This window comes from Capricornis sumatraensis, chromosome 18 (genome assembly GCF_032405125.1).
Source record: "Capricornis sumatraensis isolate serow.1 chromosome 18, serow.2, whole genome shotgun sequence".
Taxonomy (NCBI): Eukaryota; Metazoa; Chordata; class Mammalia; order Artiodactyla; family Bovidae; genus Capricornis; species Capricornis sumatraensis.
This window is the reverse complement of record NC_091086.1, coordinates 10,897,352-10,912,083: the sequence shown is the minus strand read 5'-3', so window position 1 is coordinate 10,912,083 and position 14,732 is coordinate 10,897,352. Positions and strand designations below refer to the sequence as shown.

The window sequence follows — 14,732 nt, the reverse complement described above, 5'->3', positions numbered from 1 at the left end:
CCCTGAGGTCAGAAGTCATTTAAAGCTGTTTTAAAATATTCATTCTTCTGTTAAAATATTTATTAAGCCTTTGCGGATGCCATTCATGTTCTGGGGTCAAGGGTTGGTAGACGTTTTTTCTCTAAATGGCCAGACAGTAAATGTTTTAGGTGTTGCAAGCTGCATACAGACTCTTAATTTTTTTGTTTCCTCTCCTTCTTATTCTCCCTCTTATTCTTTACAAGGTTTTAAAACTGTAAAAGTACATTCTTTGCTCCCTTTGCACAAAAATGGGCCGTGAGCCTGTGAGCCTTTAGGGAGTGTGAGTACAGCAGTTAACAAGAAACTGAGTCGCCGCCCTGACGGGAGCTTATGTTCTAGAGCAGAAAAACAGACAAGGAGACAAGGAAATATATAGAACCCATGACGGTTTTAAAAAAGCATGATGGCGCGAAATAAAACGGAGTGAAGTAAGTGCAGGGTGGTCAGGGGACATCGCTGATGAGATGCCACTTGAGCAGGAGCCTGAAGGAAGGGAGGGAGGAAGCCCTGCAGATATCTAGAGGAAACTTGTCCCTGGCAAGGGAACAGTAAGTGCACAGTGCGCTGGGGTGGACATTGCTTTGTGTTATCAAACAGTAGCAAGGAGGCCTGAACATAGTAACTAAAAATAATCATGCCTTTAAAATTTTAATTGTGTTTCTCAGTTCACATTCCATAGATAGTCCAGGAGTAATATTGTATTTGACAATAGGAGTGACCCAGACTCCTGTCTTGCTGCTCTGCCACATGTGGCCAGCATTTTCTGAGGTCATCTCATGGCCCAAGGTGGCTGCTGCAGCACCAGCCATCACTTGCACATTTTAGCCAGCAGTAACAAGTAAAGGGTGAAATAGAGTAAGCCCCTCCTGTAATGATCCTTACCAAGCAGTTACATAAAACACTACTACTTACATCCTACTGGGCTAACAGTTAGTCATGTGACCACTCCCAGTGTGAAGGAGTCTCATTCCAAGTAGCCCTGTGCCAAGCTAAAACTCAGGCAAGTCTGTTTACTGCAGAAGAAAGAATGGGGGAGAAGTAGCCATCTGTGCCACCTTGGAGAGAGTGGAGAAGTAACTATCAGCACAGACCAGGGAGGGCTTGTAGGCCAGTGGGACTTTTCCTGAGTGAAGTGAAGGTCATTGCCGGGCCTTGAATTTCGAACTGTGATCCACTTTTTTTTAAGTGTGATTCTTTTAGCTGCTGTGTCCAGAATAGACTGTAGGGGTCAAGGCTGGCAACAGGAGGCCAGTTAGGAGGCTAAGAATAGGTGGTTCTTATTTGAATGTGGAGGAGAAGTGGAGACATCCCAGGCAGAGAAAACAGCTATGCAAAGGCGCCTGCATGCTTTCCAGTTTTACAAGTGAGCCAGCAATGAGGTGGCCAGAGTGTCAGCAGAGAGACCAGTGCAGCTCATGGAGGACCTGAGGGCGCAAGGGAGCCACAGCAGGTGCTGAGCAGAGGGTGGCGGTGCTGAGGGAGCCCTCTGCCTGCAGTGTGGAGGACACGGAGGGGCGGGATGGAGAGCAATCACAGGGTGCCCCGCCTCTGCACCCCGGCCCCAAGAAGCCTTTCTCAGGCCCCGGTGCAGAGGATGTGGCTTCATGAGGATGTGGGTGAAGCGAGGTGATAGAGTGCTGGCAAGAAGGTCCTCCCACATCAGGCCTGTGGCTCTGGGAGGGTGAGTCCTGACGGCCGCCTCTAGGGGCAGCAGAGAACCACCCCCCCACACACACATATACACACTCGCGCACAGACACCTCCTGCCCCGTCTAGCCTGCCCAGAAGACCGGGGCTGTCTCTGAGCACTAACCCCGAGCAGCAGTCTCCGCGTGCAGCCTTGTGTCCCTCTAGTTCTCTGTCTCCAGGGGAGACCCAGGGAAGCGTAGTTACATGAGCCCAGCCCCAAAGGGGTTAAAACAGACGAGTAGCCGCATTCCTGGGGCTGCAAACCCCGGGGCAGGCTGGATTCTGGGGTAGACGCGGTAGACCCATGGTTTCTATCTGTTGCATTCACCAGGGAATGTGTCTCCTGCTCACGATGACCTGAGCCAAGAGCCTCCAGCAAGCCAGCATCTGCCTTACTCCTTCACAGGAGAGTACCTCCGAGGGGCACAGTGCCGGGGGCTAAGGAGCCGGTCAGGAGGTCACTGTGCGGAAGGGAAGCAGGGGGTGCCAGGCACCAGCCTGCTCTGCGGCCACTGAAAGGTGTTAGCGCTCAAGTGGCCGGGCTGGTTTGGGCCGTCTGTCTTGCTTGAGGCTGGGAGGAAGTCAGCTCTGCAGACTGACCTAGGTGAGAGGCAACAGAGGAGGAAAGGGCTGGCAGTAGTGAAGACCACCCTGAAGCTGCAAAGAAAGAAGACTTGGGGGCAGTCGGGGGGAACCCACAGGGGAGGAGAGCAAGACCTCAGACACCCTTCCTTCCTACCGTCTTTTCTTGCCTCGCCTGCTGCCACCCCATGGACCTGCTTCAGATTTGGCCTTGTCACCAGCTAGCTGCGGGATCTGAGGCAAGTCAGCTGATAGCTGAGCCTCTGTCTCCTTGTCCATGAAAGGAGAGTGGCAATACCCACCTTCCAGGGCGGTTGTGTCAAGGTGGTTTATGAACAGTGTAGCCTGTGGTAGGCATTCACATGGGGCCACTTCCCTCCCAATCTTCTGAACCTTCGTTCCACATCTGCCATCTCTGTTTTTCCCCTCTTTTTCTGTTCTCATGCTTTCTCCACCCAGGGTATGTGTAGCAAGGTTACCCTGGGGCTCTGCCATTTTGCTTTGTGACCCTCAGCCTGGGAGGGTGAATGGCCAGAGCGTGGTCACAGAGCCAAAATGCAGTGACCCTTCACCCGGCTACCATGCCCTGCTCTGATTTTCCGCCTCAGAAACGCAGAAAGCGTGGTTCTAACAAAGGGCTCTTGTGTTGCTTCTGGATGCCTGAGGCTGGGGTGCAGTGGCCTGCTGGTAAATGCTTCTCAACCAGCCCTCTGATAAAAAGCCCCACTTTGTAGCATTTGCCAATTTCCATGGTGTAAATACTCCCACTATGGCCAGTTTCAGTAAGGCACCACCCAGCAGAGCTGGGAAGAGATGTACAAACTCAGCTCCGTATGGGTGTATTTGGACACAGAATATAAACGGCTATTTTAGCAGTTTATGGGAACAATATAAGGGGAAATACTTCGAATCAGGACTTTCAGAAAACCAGGCCAGGTGGCGACAAGAGCCAGCCTGCCCTCCCACCACATTCGGCTTGCTGCTCTGAAAGTGCTGCCCCCTCCGTTGGAGTGTCTGATGTCCCTTTACGTTGCCCATATCCTGTGATGGCTTTTCATTGATTTATCGGGTATGTCTTAGTACTTAAGCAGGGCTGCACAGTGCTGCATCCTGTGGGAACAGACTCCTCCAGGTCGCCTCTCCCCCACTGCCCCTGCCCTCGTTCAAAGCCACCATCCTGTCTTGTCTGCAAATCTATAGCCTCCATCTGGTCTGCTGCTTTTTTCTTGCTAGGCTCTAATCCAGTCTCCATGTGGCAGCCAGAATTGTCTTTGGAAAGATGTAAATCTTGTCATTCCCTTCTTAAAGCCCTTCAATGGCTTTCTCCTTTAGGGTTTAAAAAAATCCAGACTCCTTGCCTTGGTCCAGCAGACCCTCCCTGCTCTGGCCCATGCCTGCCAAAGTGATCTCAGACAGGACTGCCCTCTCCTTGCTCCTGGACTTTAGCCACCCCATTCCAGTTCCTAGAAGGCTCCCGGCCTGTCCTGTCCGACAGTCTGCCTGCATTGCTCTGTCCCCATTTCTTTATGCCTTCTTGTCTCAGAGGTCTTTGCATTATGTCACCTCCCAGAGGGGTCCGCTGACCGCTCCATTTAATGCAGCCTCCTTTTCCTGCTCATTCTTTGTCTGGCATCTTGGTTGCTTCCAGCAATGCATCAATCAAAAACTTGTTGTTTTTCAGTCGCTAAGTCATGTCCAACTCTTTGTGGTCCCATGAACTGCAGCACGCCAGGCTTCCCTGTCCTTCGCTATCTCCTGGAGTTTGCTCAAATTCATGTCCTTTGAGTTGGTGATGCTGTGTAACCATCTCATCCTCTGCTACCTCCTTCTCCTTTTGCCTTCAATCTTTCCTAGCATTAGAGTCTTTTCCAATGAGTTGGCTCTCTGCATCAAGCGGACAAGTATCAGCTTCACTATCAGCCCTTTCAATGAATATTCAGGGTCGATTTCCTTTTGGATGGATGGATGGCAACAGATGGATGTTTGGCTGGATGGATGATGAGTGGATGCTTCGTTGAGTGGGTGTGATGGATGAATAATGGCAGATCGATAGACAGATAAATAGATATGAATGAATGAACTTTCCCATTAGGCTGTCATCCTCTTTGGGGCAAGTATCATATCTTAATCAACTGTGATCCCTCAGTGCCTGCACAAGGACAGACACTTGGTAAATTGCAGTGGTTGAGTGAGCAAACGAGTGAAAGGATAAATGGATGAGGTGACCACTGAGACCAGTCCTGCCACAGCTTCTGTCTCTAATTGGAATGTCCTCATGACCCACCTGCCCGCTATTCTCGGCTCCTGTCCCTTTACACACGGCTTGCGTGATGACAATTTGTACCCCCAGGGGGCGACCTGACCTCAGTGGACCCCATGGTCTTGGAGCAGTATGTGGTGGTGGCGGACTACCAGAAGCAGGAGAGCTCGGAGATCAGCCTCAGCGTGGGGCAAGTGGTGGACATCATCGAGAAGAACGAGTCAGGTAGGGGCCAGGACTCCCCGCCGCCCCGCGCTGTCAGCAAGCCCCTGGGATAGGGAACACTGGGGAGGGCAGAAATGGCAACAGCCAGTCCAGGCCGGTCAGTCTCCACAGATCTGGTTGATGACTCTAGAAATCTGACCCTGTTTGATCACAGTGCTTGAGTACCCCACTTGGTCACAGCTCACCAGCATCCTTTGGGTCACATGTTATCGACTGTCCTGAGGTTCCCATCTGATGGACATTCCTTCTGGTTTCAAAGCACCTGGAGACAGAGCCCCCCATTGCAGTGGAAATTTGCTCTGTTGACTTGCCTTTGGCTGCGATGGGAGTCCTCATGAAGGTTCTGTCCGCTGTGGGCTCTGGCGGGATGGACACCCTGTTCAGCCCTCTTGCTGTCACAGGAGCCGCTGTTCATATACCATCAGACCTCAGAGATGTTGCAGGTTCAGTTACAGACCACTGCCATAAAGCAAATCACCTCAATTTTTTTGGTTTCTCAGTGTAAATAAAAGCCCACAATACCGTGGGCTTCCCTGGTAGCTCAACTGGTAATGAATCCACCTGCAATGCAGGAGACCCTGGTTGGATTCCTGGGTTGGGAAGTTCCCCTGGAGAAGGGAAAGGCTGCCCACTCCAGTATTCTTGGGCTTCCTGGTAGCTAAGATGGTAAAGAATTTGCCTGCAATGCGGGAGACCTGGGTTCGATCCCTAGGTTGGAAAGATCCCCTGGAGGAGGGCATGGCAACTCACTCCAGTATTCTTGCCTAGAGAATCCCCATGGACAGTCCATGAGGTCGCAAAGAGTCGGATATGACTGAGCAACTCAGCGCAGCAGCACTGCATACAGTACTGTAATCTGTTAAGTGTGCAGTAGCACTGTGTCAAAAAAACAACCTAAGTGCCTGAATTTAAAAAAATACTCCCTTGCTGACCATCATCTGAGCCTCCAGCGACTCACAATGTTTTTGAAGTACTAACATCAAAGATCACCAATCACAGGGTGGTCCAGTGGCTAAGATTCAAAAGTTTGAAATATTGGGAGAATTACCAAAATGTGTCAGAGACAGAAAGTGAGCAAATGCTGTAAGAAAAATGACGCTGATAGACTTGCTTGATGCAGGGTTGCCACAAACCTCCAATTAAAAAAATAAAATAAAACACATCATCTGTGAAATGCAATTAAGAGAAGCACCATGAAACATTTGTCTGGATACTGGCCGGGACAGAGTGTGATGAGATGCTGAGGCACTTAGCCTGGGTTCCTACTTGAACTCTGCACTTCACAGCCATGCAGGTCGCTTCATCAAAAAGGGTGCTCCAAGGATTAAATGAGGCAATACATAGAGTGCCCAAGCCTGTGTTTGGCAGACAGCAAGTGCTCAAAAATATGAATTTCCTTCCCTTTTGTCTTCTTTAGCCAGAATAGGGCATCGGCACCATTGAAGACAGAGATCAAGGAGCAGGGCATAAATGGACCCTCTCCAGGAAAAAGAGACATAAACCCACTGACTTTGTTGTGGCTAAAATGTGACATTGGCTAGCTGTGTTAGTGGGCCAATCTCTGATATCCCAGTGACTAGCTGCTGCTGCTGCTGCTAAGTCACTTCAGTCGTGTCCAACTCTGTATGACCCCATAGATGGCAGCCCACCAGGCTCCCCTGTCCCTGGGATTCTCCAGGCAAGAACACTGGAGTGGGTTGCCATTTCCTTCTCCAGTGCATGAAAGTGAAGCTGCTCAGTCGTGTCTGACTCTTCGCAACCCCATGGACTGCAGCCTACCAGGCTCCTCCATCCATGGGATTTTCCAGGCAAGAGTACTGGAGTGGGTTGCCATTGCCTTCTCTGCAGTGACTAGCTAAGGTCCAACAAATAGGGGAAAAAACATTTCCAGCAGTCTCTGGAGTGTGTTGCCTTTAGTCAGGAGATGAGCATCTAGCCAACCAAAAGCCCTTGATTACTCAATACAGCAGTTGTTATTCCTGCTTCACAGCTGAAGACACTAAGACTCCAAGTGACTCGGTCACTCACCCAGAATCTCGTGACAGGTTGCCGAGCTGGAACTCCTAACCAGTTCCAGCTGGCCCCGAGGCCATGTGACGTTCTAATTCCTGGAAATGAGTATAGTCGGCTCGTGGGTGTGACTGGGATGCTCCATGGAGACTGAGGGAGGGAGCACCCCCCTTCCCCCACTTTGCTTCGGCCCCTTGAGTGATGTTAGGAAGAACATGTTGCTGGGAGGAGAGGAGGAGCAGGGATGGGGTGGAAGATGAGCCTGGTGTGTCCAGAGGGCAGCAAGGGAAAGAGGGCAGATGCTCAAATCTTCAAGTGGTCCACAAAGTCGACATTTATTTTTAATTATGTTTTACTTACGTAAGTAATATATGGATATGTTCTTCTTGAAACATTAATAATAAGGTTAAAATGTAATTTTTTCCACCAACTTCTTGCCTGGTCCCCTTTCCAGACATAGGTTGCTCTTCTGTCAGTTTGGGGTGAATGCTTCTTGATAATTGTATACACAGGTGTATATAAGTATGTGTATATGTATGTGTACACATGTGCGCACATGTGTATACAGTGTACGCATTTGTACATGTGTGTATGCGTGCATATCTGCATATGCATACGTACATGTATAAAGGTACACACGTACATACAGGTCATATCTCATGCATATTTTATAGATTTAACCCCAGTTGTGTATCATTCTATACATTTTGACCTGCAGCTTGCTTTTCCTTTTTTGTTTTTTGTTAGTTGTTAAATTTTTTTTTATTTTTGGTGATGCTGAGTTCCCCAACCAGGGATCGAGCTCACCTCCCCTGTTGTGGAAGCACAGAGTCTTAACTACTGGTGCGTGCTTAGTCGCTCAGTCATGTCCGACTCTTGCAACGCCATAGACTGTAGCCCGCCAGCTCCTCTGTCCATGGGATCCTCCAGGCAAGAATACTGGAGTGGGTAGCCATTTCCTGTACCAGGGAATCTTCCTGACCCAGGAATCGAACCTGGGTCTCCTGCATTGCAGGCATATTGTTTACCGACTGAGCTACGAGGGAGGCCCTCTTAACTACTGGACCGCCGGGGAAGTCCCAGCACGCTCTTTCTTAAGTCAGCTTTTAGCTCTTATTCCCATAACATCTGCACCTTATTTGGAGAGGTGGCATACTACTATAAGTCTTCTCTTTCTCCAGCATGAACAGTGTATCTGTGTATACACTGTGAGTGTCTCTTTAAGTTAGACACCTAGAAGACTGGCATGGCAGTGGGCTTCCCAGGTGGCGCTAGTAACAAGCCTGCCTGCCAGTGCAGGAGACATAGAAATGTGGGTCAGGAAGATCCCCTGGAGGCGGAAATGGCAATTCACTCCAGTATTTTTACCTGGAGAATCCCATGGACAGAAGAGCCTGGTAAGCTATGGTCCAGGAGGTCTCCAAGAGTTGGACATGACTGAAACGACTTAGCATGCACATACCCGGAACACTGCAGAACCATAAGACAGGCACATTTAAAATCTTAAGACACAGCCAAATAACCTGCTTCCAAACTGTGGCCAAACCCGTTTACTCCCTCCAGCAATGTACGAGGCATTAATGCCGAGAGTTAAGAGCTGAGGCTTCGAAGCCAGACAGGCTGGGTGTGAATCTCAGCTCTACCACTTTCTTTGTGACGTTGGCCCCTCTCTGAACTCTGCTTCCCCATCTGTAAAATGGGGTCACAATAGAACGCAGCTCACAGGCTGCCGTGGGGACTTGGCGGGTCACTGGCAGACAGGAAGCACCGCGAGAGATGGTCTGGTGCCTCGTCACTGTCATTGCTGGCGTGACAGTTTATCTGCCACACATATACTGACAGAGATGAGTCCTTAGGAAGACATATATGGCATATTTCCTGATTTTCCCACAGGTTTATCAACCCCATTCATTCATATACACACATACATACACACCCACACTGCTCAGCCCCCTGAACATGTATTAAGAGGTGCACCCAGTCAAGCAAAGCTGAAGGCAGCTTCTACTTCAAGGAACTTGAAAGCCAAGGCCTCCCTGTGAGACCAGGAAGCTAGTTCAGAGGCTGCCCCTTCTTTCTCTTCTCCTTTGGGGTCTCCAGGGCCTGGAGGTCTGTGATCTTGCCGAGCAGATCCTGTTTTTCCCATTTATGCTGTGCATGAGCCTGTTGGGCCCTGAGTTGGTGCCCTATGACTGTTGTGATAAGTTACCACAAACAGACAACGCAGATTTATCATCATATGGTTTGAAGGGTTAGAAGTCCAGAATGGGTCCCACTGGACGAAAAGGCACTGTCAGGGCTATGTTCCCTTCTGCAGGTTCTGGATAAGATCTGCCTCTTTGCCTTTTCCATTTTCTAGAGACCACCCACATCCCTCGGCTTGTGGTCCTTTCCTCCATCTTAGGCCCAGCAGTTGCCCCCTTCTATGCCTTTCTTCCTTACCCACATCTCCCCCCAACTGTTCTCACTTGAGATTACACTGGGCCCATCCAGGTAAGGAGAAGGCAATGGCAACCCACTCCAGTACTCTTTAGCCTGGGAAATCCCATGGATGGAGGAGCCTGGTGGGCTGCAGTCCATGGGGTCGCTAAGAGTCGGACACGACTGAGCAACTTCACTTTCACCTTTCACTTTCATGCACTGGAGAAAGAAATGGCTACCCACTCCAGTGTTCTTGCCTGGAGAATCCCAGAGACCACAGAGCCTGGTGTGCTACCGTCTATGGGGTCGCACAGAGTCGGACGTGACTGAAGTGACTTAGCAGCAGCAGCAGCAACAGCAGCATCCAGATAAGCCAGGATAACTTCCTATTTGAGTTCAGCGGGTTAGCAACCTTAATCCTGTCTGCAACCTTAATTGTAACTGTTTGCCACCTGAGTCATTACTCTGCCTACCGCAGGCCCCATGAGAGCCCCTTTTCTAAAAAGGGAGGGCCTGAGTCTGAGAGAACAGCCTCTCAAACTGTTACATCTGCAGCCAGGTTTACCTTGACATGAATAGAGGCAAAATCAGTGTCTCAGATGAGTTACTAGGGCAGTGGGTTCAGTGTCAGAGAGCCCTGGGTACAAGTTGCAGCCCAGCCATAAGCTCTGTGAACTTGTACAAGTCTTGCCTCTTGTAGCCTCAGTTTCATCTGTGCATTAGGGATAATAAAATACAAGTAAAATGGTAAGTGTTTTGCTCACCTTAGTGAAGGTAGCTACTTTCTTTACTCTCGTCCTTTAGAAAAACCTTTCTCCACATCCCCACCCCTGACTCCCTTCCCCAGCCCTGTCCCAGGCTCAAGAGCAGGTTTCCTGTTAGCCTGTCTGTAGCAGTTAACAGTCGGTAAACACGGATGTGCTTAGTCGTGTCAGTCGTGCCCGACCCTTTACGACCCTACGGACTGTATGTAGCTCACCAGGCTCGACTGTCCATAGGATTCTCCAGGCAAGAATACTGGAGTGGGTTGCTATGCCCGCCCCAAGAGAATCTTCCCACCCCAGGGATCAAGCCCACATCTCTTATGTCTCCTGAGTTGTTAGGCCGGTTCTTTACCACTAGCACCACCTGGGAAGCCCTGCATGGGTATTTGTGTTCTCTAATAAAGTGGTGACTTTTTAGCCTCACCCTGAGCGTTGACTCCTCTCACAGCTGAATCTGTTGTGATATTCTGACGCACAGGCCTCATACCTGACCCAACTACATTCAGTCTGCACTCTCACTTTCCCAGGTTGGTGGTTCGTGAGCACTGCTGAAGAGCAAGGCTGGGTCCCTGCAACCTGCCTGGAAGGGCAGGATGGCGTGCAAGATGAGTTCTCCCTGCAGCCTGAAGAAGGTAGGAGGGGCCGGGCCCCGGGCCTGCTGTGCCGCCGGCCGTCGCCCGCGGGGGCCTCCTCACCCAGTGCTGTCTCAGCAGCTTCCAGGCTCAGGCTCTGTAGCCTGTGGGCGGGAAGCCAGGCCCTGGGGCTGGGACAGGGCAAGCCTGCCTGCTCTTGGTGGCCGTGGTGAGCCAGCCCAGGTGAGCCTGGCCAGAGCTGGGGCCCTGATGCCTCTGTGGGCCCTCGGCAGGCCCGGCTGGATCGCTGTCCACACCCCACTCATCCTCCCTTGAGTTATTCTGATGGCCAAGGTGCTGGCGCTGCTTCTGGCTCCTTTACAAAACATCTAAAGCCCTCTGTAAAGATCTCTGCTTTGTCTGTTTTCTGTGTTGGCTTAATGGCCCTGCCTGGGTGTCAGAACTGACCCTCTCCACTCACTTCTGTTTCCCAGAGAATTTTCCCTACAGGTGTCTGAAAGAGTGGTTCTTGCTGCATCAGAAATCCTAACCCAGCCACCTCCCCTCCCCTCACCCCCAAAGAATTCCTAAATCGAGACTGAACTCACTTTAGACACTAAACAAAAAGATTCTGGAGTCAGGCCTGAATTTGACTCTCACCACTGAATTTGAATTTGTACCACTAACTGGCTGAGTGATCTTGGACCAGCAACTTAACCTTTCTATGCCTCAGCTGCCTCCTCTAAAAATGGAAATGATGGTATCGACATCATGGAATTTTTTTTTTTTAAGTTAAATGAGATCCCACATGCAAAGCAGTTGGCAAGAACCTAAAATAATAAATAACTAGGAATGGTTTTTAATCACAGAGCTGTGGCTTTACCTAGGGTTGAATATTTGCTGCTTCTAGTTGACTCTCTTTAGAAAGCACAGAGCCGCTTATGTATGTATTTAACAGAAAAGAGAGTGAGGAAAAGGGGTTTCTATGCTCAAAGGTTAGCACAAAAAGCACACGCGTGGTTTGGCATCTAGTTATATTACAGCCAGCACCCGCAGAGTAAAATGCATTTTGTTTTGCTCTGTGTTTACAGGACCACCAGGCTCTAGGGGCGGGGCTAACGAAGAAAAAGTACAAAAACCAGCTCAGCTTAAAGACAGTGGTGTGCTGCCTGGAAACCATAGCTCTGTTAGACAGTTAATGATGCTCACCGTGGGGCATGTCTCTGTAAAGGACTGATTATTATCCCCATTTTACAGATGGGAAAACAGTCTCAGAAAGGTAGAAACACTGGCTCGGGATCACACAGCTAGAAGGTGGGAGAGGGCCCACAGTTCCTAAGGGTCTGCACATTTTTTCCCTCTGCCGTGAGGAATTTCTTAGGGCCTCTTCATAATCATGCTGGGAATAGCATTGTGTCTTCTGGGTGGCTCTTCACTCAAGTTCAGGGCTAATACTGAGGAATTTGGTCCTTCTGAGACACCTAGAGCTCAGCAGAGACACAGAATTAATTGCTCCTAAGTGGCAGCACGTGCTTGGTGCTGCCTTTGCCTCAAGACCCTGGAAGTGCTTTCTTCTCACCTCTTCCTTCTGCCCTTCGCCTCCACATGCTGCCCGACCAGTCTCATGGAGGTACTGGTCTCTGCCCCAGCCCGCGGGTCGCCGCCGGACGCTGGGGGACTTGTATGCCGTCAGCTGGCGTCAAGGTGCCTACCTTGGAGTTTCCCTCCCCATTCGGTGTTCAGAACCGGACCCTGTATCTGCATGCACCCCCCTGCTCCAGGACCGCCTGTGCCCGTTGCATGTGAGAAACGGTGGTCTGGTCTGTACCATGTGTGTGTTGGCATGTATGTTTGGGAGGAGGGAGCCTGGGGTGTTTCTCGACCTGGGGCCCTAAAATTTCCCAGGTTAGGAAATGATACCTAGAGGTGTAGGTGCTAAAATTAATGAACAAAATAAAAACCCTTTTCCTAACTAAGGCTGTGTTATGTTGCAGAGACAAAACTATCAAAGCCAACTGTACTTTATATCGAGTCAAAAGCAAAATATTTTATTTATTTATTTTTCTTGAAAAGAAACTTTATTTTTTTAATCAAGCAAAAATATAAAAACAAGAAAAGTTAAATGTAAAAACAAATCAAATTTATTGCAAAAAAGGATAAAGATCATTTTATTCTAAAATAAAGTAAAAATAAATGATGCCCGGGGGCCTCTATAATGTTGATCCAGTAACCTGTTCCCTTTATCTGGCACATTTGAGTGACCAGGGTAAAGAAACCCATGTCACACCAGCTTAAGCAAAAGGGAAGTGCATTGACTCAGGTCGCTGAAAACTCTAGGTAGAGGCAGCTTCAAGCATGGCTGGATTCGGGAGCTTGAAAACATCTGTCGACTGAAGAAAGACGCACAACCAGAAGTTGTGAGTTAAGTTTTATTCAGGGACCTTACTGAGGACTGTAGCCTGGGAGACAGCCTCTCAGATAGACCTGAGGCACTGCCCCCAAAGAGGTAAGGGAGGAGCCAGGATATATAGGGGGTTTTGTCTGGAAAAAACAAAACACGTAGTCTAACTTCAAAAGATTACTGCTAATCACAAAAAAGCAAACATCGTAAGTTAATGATTTTCGTTCTTTTCTATGAGTGGAGAGATGCAAGAGTCTGGACTCGTTGAAATTACTCCTTTGATATGTATCTTACCTATCTTGGGCCAGTACCCAGAGCACAGAATGCTTCCTGTTTTTATCCATCTGAATTCCCCTCAGGGTGCACTCTTGGGGGTGGCTGCAGTGGCTGATGGCTTGATGGTGGGCATCAGTCTTTGTCTGCTGGCTTGGCAGGTAACATTTCCTTTCCACCTGCCCTTGGCACCTGAGACTCATGCTTGCCACCCTCAGCTCCATTCTCTACCCTGCTGGAACCATTATCTCATGGTGATGGTGGTTCCAGGCACTCTTTGGGGACACCCACCAAAGAACATGCTTCTCCTTCAACACAATCCCAGGATTTGATTCCAGCTGACCCAACTGGGTCATATGCCATCCCTAAACTAATCACAGTGGCCAGTCACTTTGGCCCCTCCCTTTAGGTGCTGGCAAGGGCAGCCTTACCCAAACATGTGGCTGGAGGCTGGCAGTGCCACCAGGGGAAGGGCAGATGGATGGTAAGCAGGTGGTGTCACCACCATGCAGTCTATAAAGCCTTCAGCTTTGTTAGGGATCACTGGACATTCAATGGAGTCCAGAAAGGGCCTCTGGGTGCTAGAGAATCCCAGGAGTTTGGAGCCCGTAGTAGTGACCCTATTTATTCTGGGGCCCAGGCAGCGCCCTTCTCACCTAGCCAGACAGAACTTCTCTGCCCGCACGGGGTTGGATTCCCTGCTGCAAGCCCTCACAGCACCCCTACCCCAGCCTGCATCCGTGAGTGAGGAGAACCGCTGACTCTGCTGTACACAGGATGTGTGGCGTTTGAGTCAGCTCAGCCCCCGCCGCGCAGGTCAGGGGGCTAGATCAATAAATAAATAAACGCCCTGTGTGTTTTCCGCCTCCCTCTGCACCAGCTGGGCAGGCCACAGGCAGCCCGGGGTGTTTTCCCCAACGCACTCACCATCAGCATCGGCTCACAGCTGGCTCGGTGACTCCCTGGGGTCTGGAATGTAACTGAAACAGGAAGGCCCTCTTCCCCTGCTCACTGGGTCCCCTGGGACTCTCGTCTGTTACCTGCTTCAGCAGTCACTGCCAACAGTGCCGGGGGTGGGAGCTGTGCCCTTGCCCTGGGGAGGGCCCTGTCTGAGTGACAGTGAACAGCCTTCCGGCGGGGCCCTGCAGGGCAGTGAGGGTGACCCTGCTGGAGGCAGTTCTCTTGGCTTTGGGGGTAAGGGAGCTGGGACCCACCGAGAGGGGGATGGAAGGCACCCCAGTGACATGAATAAAAGCAGAAGCAGGCAATCTTTTCATGATACCGATCTCAAACCATTATGTTGTACACACAAAACTAACACAATGTTAGGTGTCAATTATATCTCAATTAAAAATAATTTTTTAATAAAACTTAAGCTTCAGGCATGGTTGGATCCAGGGACTTGAAAATAAATGAAAAGCGGAAATCAGCTACCAGCTAGGTAATGAAAAATGGCTATCTCCTCCGTGGTACTGATTCAACCCCAAACCATATGCTGCCAAATCCAGCTTGTT

At 49.9% G+C, this 14,732-nt stretch overlaps 1 protein-coding gene across 1 annotated transcript in view; it reads left to right on the top strand.

The window, feature by feature from the left end:
• SH3PXD2B (SH3 and PX domains 2B) overlaps positions 1–14,732 on the top strand; it is a 116,394-nt gene that overhangs the window by 81,371 nt on the left and 20,291 nt on the right. The window contains exons 7-8 of the mRNA XM_068990633.1: positions 4,643–4,777; positions 10,500–10,604. Coding sequence (XP_068846734.1) covers positions 4,643–4,777; positions 10,500–10,604 — 240 coding nt within the window. The remainder of the gene's footprint in view (positions 1–4,642; positions 4,778–10,499; positions 10,605–14,732) is intronic.